The 17,411-nt window shown below is 38.9% G+C and overlaps 1 protein-coding gene across 1 annotated transcript in view; it reads left to right on the top strand.

Moving 5' to 3' along the window:
- The window catches only part of CACUL1 (CDK2 associated cullin domain 1), a 68,240-nt gene extending 52,474 nt beyond the window's left edge, over positions 1-15,766 (top strand). The window contains 4 exon segments of the mRNA NM_001266943.1: positions 2,538-2,627; positions 6,388-6,526; positions 13,299-13,342; positions 13,767-15,766. Of these exon segments, the coding sequence (NP_001253872.1) occupies positions 2,538-2,627; positions 6,388-6,526; positions 13,299-13,342; positions 13,767-13,807 (314 nt within the window). The 3' untranslated portion in view covers positions 13,808-15,766.
- Positions 15,767-17,411: the final 1,645 nt, after the last annotated feature.

The raw sequence follows: 17,411 nt of genomic DNA, 5'->3' as shown, positions 1-17,411 counted from the left end.
TGAAGCCAAGAGTATTTTCAGTTTTAAGAATTGCTTTTCAAATTAATAAAGGAGAGAATCTCCTAAGCAAGTGTGTAGCACTGAGGAATACTTGAAAGAGCAGAGGAGCTTCGTTCTGGTCCCAATTCAGGTATCAAAAGGTGTGTGACTTTCTCAGCAAGGCACTTAACCTGTCTAGACTTTACGATTAGAACTTATCTATTCTAGTGTTTAAACTATATGGCTTATTGATATCTGTGTGATGATTGTTGCATATAAGCAAGCATTTCGGTGTTGGTATGGTGAAGTAGAGTACAGAATTTAGAGTGAAACGTTCTTGAACCTCTTTTGCCTCTAGCTAACTCTGTGACTTCAGGTGAACTATTCAGTGAGGGGTTTTTGTTTTGGCCTTAGTTTCCTTACCTGTTAAAAATAAAAAGGTAAATGATCGAACTTGTGAGAATTAAATATATGTAAAGTACCTAGCACTTGCTAAATGCTCAGTACTCTTTCCTCTCTCAAGTTACCACCCCCAAACTCCCATTTCTTTTTCCTTAAAAGGGGAGATTAACTAGAAAATCTTTTAAACACTTTTCCTATAGAGTGACACCTTAACTCTAATAATCTTTTGTTATTAAATGTAATCATTTTAAAATTTATTTCAAATATTTATGTACATTTTATGTGTGTATCTTTGTATTTATCATTTCTTCATAGCTATCAAATTTGACATAGGTGATTACAGTAATGGTAGGAATGGTTTGCAAATGTATATACTTGACCACATAATCAATATGTTGTTGAATATGAAGAGTTAGTAGGATCATGCCTAATTGGAGGCCAAAATGGTGAAAAGGTTAGGAAGATGGATTAATAAAGAGAGAGAGTGCTTGGATTTTGGATACATGTTGAAATTAGAATCTTATGAGTAGAAAAATCTCTGAAAACCTAACACTTAGAATTTAAATTTTTAAACATTGCATTTTAAAGCAACATGATTTTCTGAAATGCTTAGCATTTGCCTACACCAAGCTTGTCCAGCCCATGGCCTGCAGGCCCCACGTGGCCCAGTAAGGCTTTGAATGCTGCCCAACACAAATTTGTAAACTTTTTTTTTTTTTTTGAGATGGCATCTTGCTCTATCACCCAGGCCGGAGTGCAGTGGCGTGATCTCGGCTCACTGCAGCCCCCGCCTCCTGGGTTCAAGCAGTTCTCTGCCTCAGACTCCTGAGTAGCTGGGATACAGGCGCCCACTGCCCCGCCTGGCTAATTTTTTTGTAATTTTGGTAGAGATGGGGTTTCGCCAGCCTGGTCTTGAACTCCTGACCTCGTGATCCACCCTCCTCAGCCTCCCAAAGTGTAAGGGATTACAGGTGTGAGCCACCACTCCCAGCCCATAAATTTTCTTAAAATGAGTTTTTTTTGCAATTTTTTAAAGCCCATCAGCTGTTGTTAGTGTATTTTATGTGTGGCCCAAGACAGTTCTTCCATTGTGGGCCAGGGGAGCCAAAAGATTGGACACCCCTGGTGGTCTATGCCGTTCAAACTTGTAACTGTCTACTGATGATAAAATCGGAAGGATAAACTTAACAGTCCATCGCTGATGGCCTTCATCATATATATGCAGACATAACTCAAATTGTATGTTTGAGACTATAAAATCCTCATTGGCCTAGTAAGATGGCATTTCTCTTTTTAGAAAGGCATGAACAGAACAAAATCAGTTTATATGTGATGTTACAAGCCTGGCTTAGGGTAAAATCATACCAAGTTTGTTGTTGTTATTAGCAAATGTAGGTCTTTGAGATAAATTAAAAATGAATCATTTTAGGTCAGTAGTATCTGTTGTGTTCACTAATCAATGGAATTTGTATTTGTTAGTAATCTAATCTAGAGGAATTGTTGTATTTGTTAGTGATCTAATCTAGAGGAATTATTCCTCCTCATTAAAAACTTTTTAAAAATGTTTGTGTGGCAGTAGATAACCTAAAAGAAAACTGTCTCTGTTGTCATGTTCAGAGTCAGGGTCACCAAAGACGTGAAAAATGAGAAAGATGAGCCATCATCATCCCTCGCCCTTAGCTCTTGTAAGAAAATAGTAGATGTAGCTATAGCATTTGGGCAAATGAATTTCTGTCTCTGATCACAGTTACCAAATAATTACTAATGGTGATTTGGGGGAAGGAGAAATGATTGAGGGAGGTTATTGTATGATACTTTATTCTCCAAATGTAATGGAAGCATTTTCAACTCAACTCAGTTATAATGTATCATTCATGATAGGTTATACTAGTGCTTTTAGAAAGCTTTATTTACTTTTCAGAACCTCCATGAATTGATTCATTTCCATTAGTGTGTCAGCAGACCTTCACGTATTTTAGCTACTGCACTGGATTGAAAAAATAAAATCCTTAGTATATAAACGTTTGATTGGTTTATTTGACTGTTCATTTCTTACAATTGTTTATGTTTCAGGAGTTTTTGGGAAAACAGTAATAGAGAAATCTTGACAATCAATACGTGTTACATTCTTTTTAACCTGTTTTCTCTTATTTCAGCTTTACTTTTAGAAGCCCAATCAACACCATTTCAGGTCACACCTTCAACTATGGCAAATATTGTGAAAGGCCTGTATACCCTCAGACCAGGTAAACATTTCTCATTTCTGTTGGAGTTGGAACTGTTTGTTACAGCCTTTTCCAAGAGGGCAGTGGTTCTGTATGTGTTTTGTGAGGCCTAATGGTACTTGCATTTGCTGGAGCAAAAAAATTGAATAGACATTCATCATTGTAAAATGTAAACTCAGCTCAGTTGGAATGTTCTCTGCTAGTGGAAACCAACTAGTTTGTTTTTTTTTGCAGAACCTGTGAGGGAAATACAAGAAATAAATTGTATTCTACAATTGAACCTCATATTTGGTCTTAATTTCTCCTTTACTTCCTACCTCACGCTGCACAGACATCCACATTCACAAGTCCATCTTCTTAGGCCTGTTAAGTAACTTGCAAAGTTACAGTCATTTTGTAAAGATGTTCTGGGGAGAGAAATAGAACTAATCACAAGAACTGAAGGAAATACCAAAGATAACTATAGTCAAAAGCATGGTTTTAAAATTAATGTGTCTGTCTTAGAATAAAACACTATAAATTTAAAGGAATCCCAAGGAGCTTTTGTATATATCTTTCTATAAGCGAGAACCTCAAACTTGTCAGAATTGTCTGGCAACTTATAAATGTCCATGGGAGAGAGATTATAGAAGTTATCAAGATAGAACATTGTTCTACAATCTATAAACACAAGGGATGCTTTTTAGACAGTAATTACCTTTTTGTGAAATTCTTTTATTGTTTGAGGATTAAATGAAATAAAACATGATATAAAGAGCTTAACGCACAGTACCTGATAACATAATAAGCATGCAACCATTCACTGCTGTTATTACTATCCATTTGAGTTTAATGGTTATTTTAGTTAATTGATGGCTTGTTTGCTTCATTAATTTAAACGACCTGTCAGAATTTAGCAAGCTAAAATGGAAACCAAGTGAAAACTGGGTACTAGTAGACTGATTTTAGAAATACCTTCTTAGGCCGAGTGCGGTGGCTCACACCTGTAATCCCAGCACTTTGGGAGACTTGAGGCGGGCAGATCATAGGTCAGGAGATCCAGACCATCCTGGCTAACATGGTGAAACCCTGTCTCTACTAAAAATACAAAAAAATTAGCCTGGCATAGTGGTGGGCGCGTTTAGTCCCAGCTACTCGGAAGGCAGGAAAATGGCGTGAACCCAGGAGGTGAAGCTTCCAGCCTGGGCGATAGAGCGAGACCCTGTCTTAAAAAAAAAACAAACAAAAAACAACCTTCTTAGGCTACTTTAAATGATTAATGACTTCTAGAGTATTCAAATTTATTGTTAAATTTGGATCTAGGTTTTGAGCTCTACTCTGATTTTTGACAGAAATTACTTGTATAAAGTAGTAAAGATATTTTATTGCATGTGTCCAATAAACCGATATTTTTCTGTATCTAGTTTCTCAGAATTTTACAGCAGTGTGATGAAGATGGCTCCTGAAATAGTGTGTGTGTACGTGTACTAGGTTATGAATGATTTTTTTTCTTTTGAAAGCATCTAAGTACAGTATGATAAATTCTGCCTCCCAAGTAGGCAGCTTTATAAGCTCTGGCTTTTATAAGTAACAAAATTGCAAAATAAAGTTAATCACTAAAGGTAGAAAAGTATTGTGGGTACATGTTTATCTAAATGCTATTTTATCCAGGTTCAAACTCTTGTAATAGGGTTTATACTACTTGTAAGGAGAAGTCTATATTTGAGAATTGTCCTTTTGAAAAGGTGAATTTTATCACATACTAACCTTTTGCTGCCCTGCACATTTTCTGAGATACTTGAAAACATATTTTGACATTTACATGTTTTGCCAGTACCCATTATGTTCCTGCTTTATTAAAGCCATTTTATTCACCTGACAGATTAAGATTAGAATATTTTAAAAGTTGAATTTTGAAAGGAAAAGTTTGTTCCACTGCAGTAGTTCTTAAGAGCTGGTCTTTGTATGACTGCATCTGAGTCACTTATGAAGGCTTTTTAAAGTCTAGATTCCTGGGCTGTAATCCTTGGAGATTCTGATGACTTACCATTTTGGCATCCAGTCTTTAGAAATAGTTGCAACAATCCTATTCTGCCCTTTTTCAGTTAATACACACACTTTGTTTCTTCATCTTTATTTTGTAGCAGATGGGTTTGACTTTGCCAGCTCTGACTGATTAGTGATTCCCCATAGCACTGTATTGAGACTCTTGGTGAAGCCATATTTGAGCTGGACTGGAAGGAGGGAAACATTTTGCCACGAGTTTCTTCCAAGGGGTGACTGAATGAATTGGTCCTTGTATCATTTGCAGTGTTTATTTGCCAATTTTAATTAGCCATTCTGCTGTTAGACATTTTGTTAACTTCCACTTTTTTACTTAACACAGACCAAATGTTCCACAGCATCAAACGTGGCTTTTTCTAATTTATAATCATTTACTCAGATTGTTGTTTTTAAAATGGGTTTACTAGATTCAAGATACTGATATTTTTATAGTTTTTGAGATGTATAGCCAAAATGTTTTCCAAGAGGAGAAATGTGAACAGGCTAGATTAAAACAATTCAAAATGAATAATAGCGTTAATTGAGGACCACCACCAAGGAAGGGAAATAATGGTTTCCCCATGCCCTTGATACAGGTGGGTGTTAATTCTCTTTAATGTTCACCGAATAAAAGGGAGAGAGCATGTTTATTTTAGCTTTAATTTTTTTTTTGAATATTAACAGGGCTATTTATTCTGTTTATATTATTCTTATAGGTTCTTTCACTCATTTACCTGGTCTTACTGATTTGTACATATTCGTCATAATAAAGATAGTAATTCGTCTTTGTCATATCTGGTACAGGTGTTTTCCTGTAACTTCTTTGCCTTATTTTCTATAGTCTCCTGATCTTTTAAAAAATGATTTGATAACCACTTCTTTTTTTTTTTTTTTTTTTTTTTTTTTACTGTTGTGTATATATATTTGCTGTAATTTAACAGGGGTCAAAAAATATTTTCAGAGTACTAACCAGTTACCTCCAGCCCACTTTAAACGTTCAGTCCCCCCTACCTTTTGAGCTGCCTCTTTTTTTAAATATATCTACTTACTATTTGTACTGTTCTGTTCTTGGGCTATATATTATATATTGTTTTAATTAATGGCTAATAAGGCTGATATTTCCACCAAGCCCCCTCCCACTCAGAATTGTGTGGTAATCACATTCATGTTTTCTTCCATACTTCAGATTTGTTCAAAAATTCCCTAGGGATTTTCACTAAATTCTGTTAAATCAGTAAAATATAAAAAAAAATGGCTTTCTTCATACTGTAAAATTCTTTTTTTTTTTTTTTTGAGATGGAGTCTTGTTCTGTGGGCCAGGCTGGAGTGCAGTGGTGCCATCTCCGCTCACTGTAAGCTCCGCCTCCCGGGTTCACACCATTCTCCTGCCTCAGCCTCCCGAGTAGCTGGGACTACAGGTGCCGCCCACCACGCCCAGCTAATTTATTGTATTTTTAGTAGAGACGGGGTTTCACCGTGTTAACCAGGATGGACTCGATCTCCTGACCTCGTGATCTGCTCGCCTTGGCCTCCCAAAGTGCTGGGATTGCAGGCCTGAGCCACCGCGCCTGGCCTATAAAATTCTTTTTAGAAGGGAAATTTTACTGCTATATGTTTTTTACCAGAATGGGATTGCACCAATTTTTTTCCCCTGCTTTAAATTTGGCTTACTATGTATTTTAAAAGAAAACTTTACCTTTTCCATTTAATTTGATGTGTTTATATGCTTTCCTTAATGAATTGTTTCCTTTCCTCACAGAGTGGGTTCAGATGGCTCCAACTCTATTTTCTAAATTTATTCCAAACATTCTCCCTCCGGCGGTGGAATCTGAACTTTCTGAATATGCTGCTCAAGATCAGAAATTTCAAAGAGAACTTATACAAAATGGTTTTACAAGGCAAGTTTTTTTTCTTTAGTGGTCAAATATGTCCATTTCCCTAGGCCAGTTTGGCTTGACATGGGATAAATGGTAAGGTTCTGAGAATGGGAGGTAACTGGCCAAGAGTCTTGCTGCTGCAAGACATTAATTAGCTCCTTGTCTGTAGAAATGTTGAAGCCGGGTTTTGATTTTGTGGAAGCTGCTCTTCATTACATACATTTTTTTTGTTTTGTTTTTGTTTTGTTTTTGAGACGGAGTCTTGCTCTGTTGTCCAGACTGGAGTGCAGTGGCACAATCTCGGCTTACCGCAACTCCACTCCTGGGTTCAAGCAGTTCTCCTGCCTCAGCCTTCCAAGTAGCTGGGATTACAGGCGTGCGCCACCACGCCTGGCTAATTGTTTTGTATTTTTAGTAGAGATGAGGTTTCACCATGTTGGCCAGGCTGGTTTCGAACTCCTGACCTCAAGTGATCTGCCCACCTCGGCCTCTCAGAGTGCTGGGATTATAGGCATGAGCTGCCAGGCCCAGCCCATACCTTTCGAAGAAGGGATTTCTCACTGGGTGAGCAGTTAGGTGGGCAAGCTCCAAGAGCTCTTTTAACTTTGATTTTCTTGTATTAGTCCTGTGCATATGGAAAAACATTATAGAACTTCTCCGATCTGTTATAATGTACTTTTATGGCTAACCTAGCAAAGAGCTTTAAATTCTGTATTTTGGCCGGGCGCGGTGGCTCAAGCCTGTAATCCCAGCACTTTGGGAGGCCGAGATGGGTGGATCACGAGGTCAGGAGATCGAGACCATCCTGGCTAACACGGTGAAACCCCGTCTCTACTAAGAAATACAAAAAAACTAGCCGGGCGAGGTGGCGGGCGCCTGTAGTCCCAGCTACTCGGGAGGCTGAGGCAGGAGAATGGCATGAACCCGGGAGGCGGAGCTTGCAGTGAGCTGAGATCCGGCCACTGCACTCCAGCTTGGGCTACAGAGCAAGACTCCGTCTCAAAAAAAATAAAAAAATAAAATAAATAAAATAAATTCTGTATTTCACACTTCCCTCTTGCCCTAAATTCTAGTGGTTTCTTCTTAAAAAATAGGGCATCTCTTTATTTGCCTGTCTTGGTTTTGATAATTTTCCTAAAGTTTTTGCACTTCATTATCGTGGTCATATCCCAGAAAATCTTGCAGAGTGCATTTTTCAACTAAAATACATTATTGTAAAATTTTTGTGATTCCCTATGAGAAAATAGCCTATATCAGCAAATCATTGAAGGGCACAGTCATATCGTGCATTTTTATAATCCTTACTCTTAGCACTGCTCTGTGTCCTCTCTCATTTGGCTTCCTGATAGGAAGAAAGTTGTGGAAAGGAACACGCTTGAGGTATCTTAGGCATAGTCATGTCTACAAAAAGTAGGTTGAGTGTTGACTCACTTATCTGGCTAGAGCTGGGGCTGGGCATTTTTTCAAAGGGTCTGAGGCCAAACTGAATTTCAGAAAAACAAGCCTTGACTAGGGTCACTGTTATGAAGTCTCAGATTAGGGACAAAAGCAGGTAATTTGTTGGTCCCTGGACTGGTATTTCCGTTTTCTGTCCTGGTAACATCTGTACTGGTGTGGTGGTGGGGGCAGTGAGTAATCCACTGATCATTTACCCCATCATTGACAGCTTAACACTGGAAGGGATCAGTGAAGTTGTGGAGATGGGCCTGGGAGACCTGGGGCTTTCTGTGGCCAGGGGAAGGAAGGGCCAGTGGGAAATGCTGAAATGTAGTTTTTCTCTTTAGTGTCAAGGGATTAGGTATTTCCTCACATTAATTGTAATAAGTTCCAGCAGAAAGAGGGTGGTATTATTTTCATACACAGAATGAGGCCATTTATAAAAAGTATACATTGAGAAGTTTTGCCTCCCACCTGTCTCCCTACGCATTCCACCCCATCAAGTAACCATTTTTATGTTTGTGATTCCTTCATTTTTAAAAATATAAATACAAGCAAACACAATATATGCTCATATTTCTGTTTCTTATACATTCCATCATATGTATAGACTAAAACCTAACCAGTCCCCAGTAGATGGCCACATGAGTTATTTCTAGTCTTTTGTTATAATGGACAGTGCTGCAGTGAATCACCTTGTATATGCATTATTTTGTACTTGTTACAGGTATATCTGGAGGGTGAATTCTCAGAAGTGGGATGGCTGGGTTAACAATAAATGCAGTTGTAATTTTGATTAATATTGCCAGATTGCCCTCCACAGGGGATTTATGCCATTTTGCATATCCACCAGCAAAGGTGGAAAGTCCCTATTCTTTATGGCCTTGTGTGTACAGTATGTTGTTACACGTTTGTATTTTTGCCAACCTAGTAGGTAAAAAATAATTACTCAGAAGTGGTTTAATTTGCATTTCTTATATGAGTAAGGTTGAGCATATTTTCATATGTTTGCATTTGTTTTTCTGCAAACTACCTGTTTAAAGTTCTTTGCTTGTTTTTCTCTTTCTTAGTCTTGATTTCTAGGAAATCTCTATAGTGAAGACATTGATTCTCTGTCCAAGATATGACATGTTTTTCTCAATTTGTTTTTGCTTACGGTGGTTTTGTTTTGCTATGCAGAAGTCATGCAGAAGTATCTGGTTTTTTTTTGGCCATATCTATATTTTGAATTATAGTTAATAGTTTTTCCTTAAATTTTTTTGAGTAGCTAGCCCTACAGGCACACCACCCCCCTTGGCTAACTTTTAATTTTTTGTAGAGACAGGGTCCTCCTATGTTGCCCAGACTGATCTTGAATTCCTGGGCTCAAGGGTTCCTCTCGCCTCAGCTTCCGAAAGCACTGAGATTACAGGCGTGAGCCACCGTGCCCGGCCAATTTTTTTTTTAGTTTGTTTTGAGGTGTAGTCTCTGTTGCCCAGGCTGGAGTGCAGTGGCGTGATCTCAGCTCACTGCAACATCTGCTTCCTGGGTTCAAGTGATTCTCCTGCCTCAGCCTCCTGAGTAGCTGGGATTACAGGTTTGCACCACCACACCCAGCTAATTTTTGTATTTTTAGTAGAGATGGGGTTTCACCATATTGGCCAGGCTAGTCTCAAACTCCTGACCTCAAGTGATACACTTGGCCTCCCAAAGTGCTGGGATTACAGGTGTGAGCCACTGCACCTGGCCCAACATTCTTAAATAAATGCAAAATAATCTGAGTATGATGTTTAGGGTTTTTTCTAGGCTTACCATAATTTTGAAGTCTTTATACTTTCATACGTTCATGTTTTATTTAAACATTTGCTCTTAATTTAGGATGAGTTTATACCTTTAAAAAAAAGACAGCCTTCTGAAAACTTTTTTGTGAAGCAGTACAGGAATATAACTCTTGTGAATTTTGAGCATATTGAGTTTGCCTTCCAGAGCAATGTGTGGAATTGCTTAAACATGCCCATTTTTCTAATCCTAATTTTGGTACTGGAATAAGAGAACAGAGTGCAGGACTGCTTGGTTTATGGTAGCTCTTATGTCAGATTTGCTTGGGATGAGATGAGTAACTGCCTCTGTAAATAACCTCAGGCTGCATTGCCTCTGCACGTGAAGGACTAACGTGGCACTATTCAGATGTGGCACTATTCAGCCAATGGCCAGTTTGGTTATATTCAGGGAAATGTCTTGGGTTTTTGGTATAAATAGGAATTTTTGTTTCTCAGAATTATTTTATAAAACTTCTGGCTGGATTTAAGTATTAGGCGGTATTCCAAGGGGTGATAAAATGTTTTTACAAACTTAATGGGACTATTTTTATAATTAACACTTTATTATACATGTACTATGAGGATTAAACTCTGCCTCATAAATTATTCTGACAGGTGCTTTGCACAGAGTAAGCCTGCAAAAGTGGACATTCTTGTATCTAATTCCGAGCTTACTCATACTGACCAGGAAGGATGTGCATGCACATGCCACCTTTGACAGCTCTGGTGGAGAGCCTGCCTCTGCTCTTGTGCATGGACCTTCATGCCTTCATTGATTAGGAATAATATTTTGGAAGAAGTGGTGTACACTGATAACCCCCAAAAAGGAGAATATAGTACAGCCTGTCTTAAGAATTCTGTTTCTGCCTCTTCTTATCTGAGAAGTCATTTTATGGTTTATGCCTAACCAACCATGATTCCTGTTCAGTGTTACGGGCACTTTTTCATGTAAGATGAACTTAAGTGATGTAGTGATCCTGAGTAGGTAACAAACAGCTTTAATGTGGATAGCACAGAGTAAGTCTTTGAATTGTTTTAAAATAATGTGAATGTTGTCAAATACATCCTTTTTTGCAGTTAGTGAACAGATTATCATTTGAGCTGGAATTTTTGTGAATTGTAATTGTTAGGTGCATGGAAATATAGGGTAGGCTAGAATTAACATATAAGCTAAAAGCAACAGCTTTTTATCTCTTACCTACATAATTGAATTGATTGGCAAGGGGTAGAAGTTTGGTATCTGTTGTCAAAGGTAACACTACAGAAGATAACTACTAGATCTAAGTAACCAAGGTAAGAACATAGGTCTTTTAGCTGAGCAGTTGATGCCGAAATTTGGGCTTTTTTGTTTTGTAGTTAGGGTCTGGTTTATGAGAGAGCATTCTGGACTTAATCTCTTCAGCAGCCTCTTGCATAAATCACATTGATATTCCTTTTCCTGCCTCCAGTTGTTTTCACGTCTGTATTTTTCTCCTGTTATATTTACATGTTCAGTTATTTAACCTTTGAGGAATGCAAATGAAGGTTGTGTCTGAAAGTCAAGGTTCCAGATATAAAATTCTGTCTTCCTTTTTAATCATTAACTTGTTTCAGAATATTTGGTGAATGCAGCGGTGATGATACTAGTGTAAATAACAATGGAAGACACTTGGCTTTGGCTAGGTGTAGTGTTAACAACAGGTGCTTAAAAAGTGGCCTGAGGGCCGGCCTGTTAGAGCTCCTTTGGCTGTGGAAGCTAGTTTGTGCTGAATGTGGTGCCTAGAGAAAAACCCTTCAGAGGTCATATGGTGTGTTCTCTCTCTGCCAGTCAGTTGAGGCTCCTTACCCAGCTTAGCAAGAGGTTTCTGCCCTGGTCCTAAACATAACCAGAGAAAGTAAATGGGAAACTTTATCTGAAAGATTATTCAAAAGCAGGAAATAAATCACCTTGGTTAGCATGTTAATAATTTGAGACTATAAGTTACTCACTACTTTATCAATTCAACAAATATTTATTGTCTATACTCTTCTAAGCAGTGGAGTGAACAAGACAGGCCAAGTTCCTGTTTTCATGGAACTTATGTTCTGATGTTGTGAGGCAAATAACAAACATGTAAAAAAAATAAATAATATTGAGTAATAAGTCCTATGAGTGGACAGTAAGTAGTAAAGTGCTGATGTGCAAGGGACAGCCAGTGAGCCAGGATGGCTGATGTGTAGTGAACCGAGGCCGAGAGTGGAGGAAAGTGAGGTGGGAGAGTAAGCTGGAGAGAGAGTTGGAATTAATTTTTAACTGTAGTGGGAAGCCACTGAAGGGCTTTCATGAGAGGCGTGAACTAGTCTGTCTTCTACATGAGATCACTGGCTCTTGTCTGGGTTGATAAATAAGGCTTGTGTACTTGTGTAGGGAAGAGAAGACTGTGGCTTGGCTTGGGATCATAGCAGTGGAGTTGATGAGGAATGATTGGTTTTGGGACAGAATGCCCCAGAGTGAGGGAAAGAGAGGATGACCAAGGATTTTGGGCTGAGTGATTGAGCTGGCAGATTGAGGGAGGAATGGAGATGGATTGGAGTGAGCATTGTATTCTGGTCATGGTAAACTTGCCAGTGTATGTAAATCATCCAAATGGACATGGTGACGAGGCAGTTGGACCTGCAGATCTCAAGGGTAGAGAGGAAGGCAGAGCTGGAGGTGTAGATATGGGAGCCTCTGGCCTGTGGAGAGAGTGTATGATCACCATCCTAGACTAAGAAGAATGCACATGGAGAAGAAAAGATGACCAGCGACAGAGCGCTGGGTAGAGCCAGCAAAGGAGACCTGAAAAGGATGGCAGACAGGGTGAAATAAGGTCAGGAACGTGTGCTGTGGCATTACTGAAGCCTAAAAAGAAAAACCTCGTGTTTCAGGAAGAAATCAACTTACAAATGCTGAGGAAGAAAGGCCAGTAGTGATGATTATTACTCATTACCTAAGCATCTGAGTCATTTCTGTTATTGTCTGAGAAGCTGGAGAGACAAAAAAATAGGTTTTGTAGGTAGCTTAGGGCCTAGTCAGAACCTCTATTTTAACTCTAAAGTGGAACTAGAACTTCCATAAGTGTTTGAGGATGAGCTGGTTAATACAGGTAAAGGCTCATATTCTTCCATCTGCAGAAAGCATAGTGAGGTACGTCAGGATTCTAAGATGTTTAATATGTATTTTTAAATAGGTTGTTTGGTTAGAACTGAAATGTCTGCTATACTTTTATTATCAAATATGTTGATCCATTCTTCCTGTTTTGATGTGAAGTCAGTTTTGTTGAGAACCTCTATTTACTTAACTCCAAAGTGAAACTAGAACTTCCATAGGTGTTCGATGATGAGCTGGTTGATACAGGTAAAGGCTCATTTTCTTCCATCTCCAGAAAGCATAGTGAGGTACATCAAGATTCTAAGATGTTTAATATGTATTTTTAAATAGGTTGTTTGGTTAGAACTGAAATGTCTGCTGTACTTTTATTTTCAAATATGTTGATCCATTCCTCTTGTTTTGATGTGAAGTCAGTTTTGTTGACTGCCTCTTCTTTTCTTATCCCCAGAGGTGACCAGTCCCGGAAGAGAGCTGGGGATGAGTTGGCTTATAGTAAGTAATGATATTCCTTCCCATCTTGATGGTTTTGTGATGTAAAGCAGCCATATTAATGCACTGTGATAACAGTGCATTGAATTTGATGATACCCATGTTGTTCTCATAAGGCACTGCTTGTAATCAGGGTGCTTTGCATGCTGTGGCAGCTCCAGCTGGTAGTGATGGTTCTCAGGGAGTTGGCAAGAGGCCACCAAGTTCTTTAGTTTCTACTGGGGTGACATTGTAGCCCAGTCTTAGTGCCTTAGGATCTCAGTCCCCTTTTACTTCCCTCCACACCACATGGTTTTGAGGATTTTTTTTTAAAGCCTTTTTTGGGGAGTTGGGAGAGGAGTGAGAAATGTGTTGAATAAACAAGATTCCTGCCACTATCAAATGCTGTCTGCTCTTCATACTTTTTCCTGTTCTGATGTTTTTTCAGACAGTTCGTCAGCGTGTGCAAGTTCCAGGGGGTACAGATAGTGAATGTACTTTCCTTCCTGAAAAGAGGACACACTGGAGCTGCAGAGACTGTATTCAGAGCACAGTGGGGGCTGCAGACACTCAGGAGCTCTGTCACAAAGCTGTTCGTGGAAGAGGATGTTGGACTTCTTGGTTTGTAATTTTAAAACAAAAACTAAACAAAAAACAAAAAAAGTTGCTGCTAGACTTGGGGGTGATTTTGAAATGGGACAATCTTTTAATGAGTTTATCTACAGATTCTGTGAGGAAAAAGCATCTCAGAAAGTGACCATTTCTAAGTGAAATCTGACAGCCAAAATCAGCAGCTTCCTCCAAAAATAGAAGAGCAGAAGAATTTTTTTTTAAGCACTTGTTTTGTTCATTTGTGGACTTGGCATTTTGGTGTATTGGTTTCACATGTCAGGATCTCTTTTGCTTTAAAACCAAGCAGATCATTACAATACAGTATTTTTCACCCATAACCAAAACAACCCCTTTTAAAAGAGTTGGTCTTTGTTTAGCATTAGAAAGTCTTAATAAAGGAAAATGCTAACTCTGCTTTTGCTAGAACTTTCCCCCATCAGTTCACAACTTTTTTCTACTCTGTGCCTTGAGCTTTGTGCACTTTGCAACTGTGTGACCATGTTGTCAAACTCCTCCTGGAGAAGTGTATGGTATCTAAACTCACCCACCCAGATGGCAGGTGTGGCCCTGTAGCAGGATGCTAATTAAGTGGGAAAATATACACCTGTTGCACATTGGTCAGATTTTCCCCTGGTTCACCAGAGCATATTCATGTTAATGTTGGGGACCAACTCTCATAGAGCATTTCCATTCCCTGTGCCACTTAACACGATGTCACCAGCTGCTGTAGTATTGGCAGTACTCTAGTTTAGGGATGGGCGGTATTTTAGCTCTGAAGTTCCCCTTAGTATTATTGAGAGCTACTTCCTGTAATGCTCTAGGAAGCAGATAGTTATTAAGTCCAAATACACCCAGTGGTGTGGGGTTCCTGATCACTTCATTTTAAATGAGTGAGATAATTACTTAAAAAAAGTCTGTCATTTGAACGTTATATTTGAGTGTGATAGGGAAGAAGTAGCACTGCTGTCTTAAGGCTCCCTTCTAGCTGTGGCAAAGCTATATTTCTGTTACTCTACATCCACAGTGCTTTTTAGTCCTTCATAAAAGGTTGTTGTTGTAAGCCCAAGAAAATAGATGCAGCAAAAGAAAAATACTTTTCTTCTCAATTTTGCTTGAATCTTAATTGAGCATAGGCTTCTCTACTAGGCAACATCAGACTAATAATATTTACCTCTTCAGAGAACTTGAGGGGAAAAGAAACATCCCAGGGATATTGTTGCATGTCTGCTCTGCAGGTTTTTCATAAAGCTGCCTCTGCCAATTCAGTTTGTTATTTTTGTAGGGGAGTGGTGTGAATGGGAGAGTTAGAAGTGAGATATTGGGAGCAAGTAAGTCACCCAATAATAGAAGTCCTTGATTTGCAAAACTGTTATGCAGAGAAGTAAAGATAAAGGTTGTCAGATTTATTTTTTAAAGTACTTAACCAGAGCTGGTGGATTTTGTGGACTTTAATTTGACTCAGTTCACTCTGTGAGCATCCTGGATTGCATCGATGAACACTGAATTACTGTAAGAACGTAGACAGGCTCTCACTATGACCTGGACAGTTTACTACACCGGTAACATTCTAATATCAAGGAGAATTCCATTCATCATGGAACATTCACATTTTACTTTTCTCAATGGAATGCTTGCTGCAGGCTTACAAATCACACCTAGAACTGAAGTCTGAGTGGTGTTAATGATTTTTCTGAAAGGAATAAAATTGGAATGTTTCTTTAAATGTGGAAAATTTCTTCAGTATCCTAATAATATACCCAAATGCTTTTTCTGGGAGAGAGCATTCTTTTACAAAAGAACTTTCCCTATAAAAGCATCACAGTATAATGTGAATTGGCATTAAAATCTTTGGATGCTTTTGCATTATTAAGTTCATGGAGAAATATTTTGTATTTTACTATGTATGTATTAATAAAAAGTGGGCAAAGTAAAGTCTGCAAAATTTAGCTTCTCTAAATTTTTGCTCAGTGTCTGCAGCTGGCTATGGGTCAGGGCTTAGTACAACAAAACCTTGCCTGGAAGGCACTCTAGAAAGGTTGTACATAGTCTCCCAGTCTGCATGTCCTGGCTGTTAATCATCTTGGCCCCTTGAGGCACATCGCAGTATGAAGGACCTGTTTAAGTTGAAATAGACTTGGTTATTTATTGGGACTCTTAAAAATTCTGAGTTTGCAATATGAGAGGAAATAAGATTTCCTACCCCTTCCTCTCATTTTATATTGACTATTTGCCAGAAAGTATTTTCTTCTATTTTCTTGTATTTTGCTTTTGAGATGGAGTCTCACTCTGTCACCCAGGCTGGAGTGCCGTGGTGTGATCTTGCCTCACTGCAACCTCTGCCTCCCGGTTTCAAGTGATTCTCCTGCCTCGGCCTCCTGAGTAGCTGGGATTACAGGCATGTGCCACCACGCCCGGCTACTTTTTGTATTTTGTTTTCAGTAGAGATGGGGTTTCACCATGTTGGTCAGGCTGGTCTCAAACTCCTGACCTCAAGTGATCCACCCGCCTCGGCCTCCCAAAGGGCTGGGGTTACAGGTGTGAGCCACTGTGCCTGGCCTTTTGTTTTGTATTCTTGCCAGTACAGTATATGGTTTTTCTACCCCAATTACATACTGGCTTTTGTACCAACATCACTAAAGGCCCAGATCATTGAAGATAGAAAACTGTACATGCAGGCTGATTGTCTGGTTAGTCAATGGCCAATTTGCTTAAACTGTCTAGTATGTATGTGCAGCCTGAAACTAGCTCCTTAAAAGGAAAGCCAGGTCAGTCATCTTGAAAAAATGACATGTAAAAGTAAATAATTGTTTTGAGAGACGGTACATATTTTAAAGATTGGCCTTAAGCTTCAGTAACATTTTCATTTTGTGACCTTTTGTTGTCACAGCTGTACCTTAACCTGACAGGAATTACTAGTGTTTTTTTTGTGGGGCAGAAAGCAAAACCTGGTGTTGTGACTATTATCCTAATAGTTCTTAGGCAAGGTTAGTAAGAAGCAACACAAACCCAGATGCATGCATTGTGCATTATTTTGTAGACAAGTTACTTTCCTTCTGTCCCTTTAACAAATTTGTAGCAATTACCCTCCCTTTCTTTGGGGTCTAGAGTGAAAGCTAATTTGTGGGTAGATGAGATTGCAGAAGAATGGATGTCCATGGCTGTGAACACTGCACATCCATCTCCAGTGCTCACACCTGTGCAGCTACCACTCCCTGGCTGCATGCCATGCTGTCGGGTTGCAGATTTGCACACATAAATTCCTCAGGAAGAGTTTGCATGAGCATCACCTCGCAATATTCTGTACTGACCAAACAAGGGATTTGAATGTTTTTCAGCACAAAAGGATGACTTCCGAGTGGTGGTCTGTACACATACTAGCAAAGGTAATGGTGATCTCGCAAACAAAATTGGTTTCTGCAGTTGGAAGTGAGCAGGAGCACTTGTATTATAGTATTTAAATAATCCTGGTTAATCTCTTTTT

This window comes from Macaca mulatta, chromosome 9 (genome assembly GCF_049350105.2).
Source record: "Macaca mulatta isolate MMU2019108-1 chromosome 9, T2T-MMU8v2.0, whole genome shotgun sequence".
NCBI classification, from domain to species: Eukaryota; Metazoa; Chordata; class Mammalia; order Primates; family Cercopithecidae; genus Macaca; species Macaca mulatta.
Note: the sequence above shows the minus strand (reverse complement) of the source record. Positions and strands in the feature narration are given on the sequence as shown.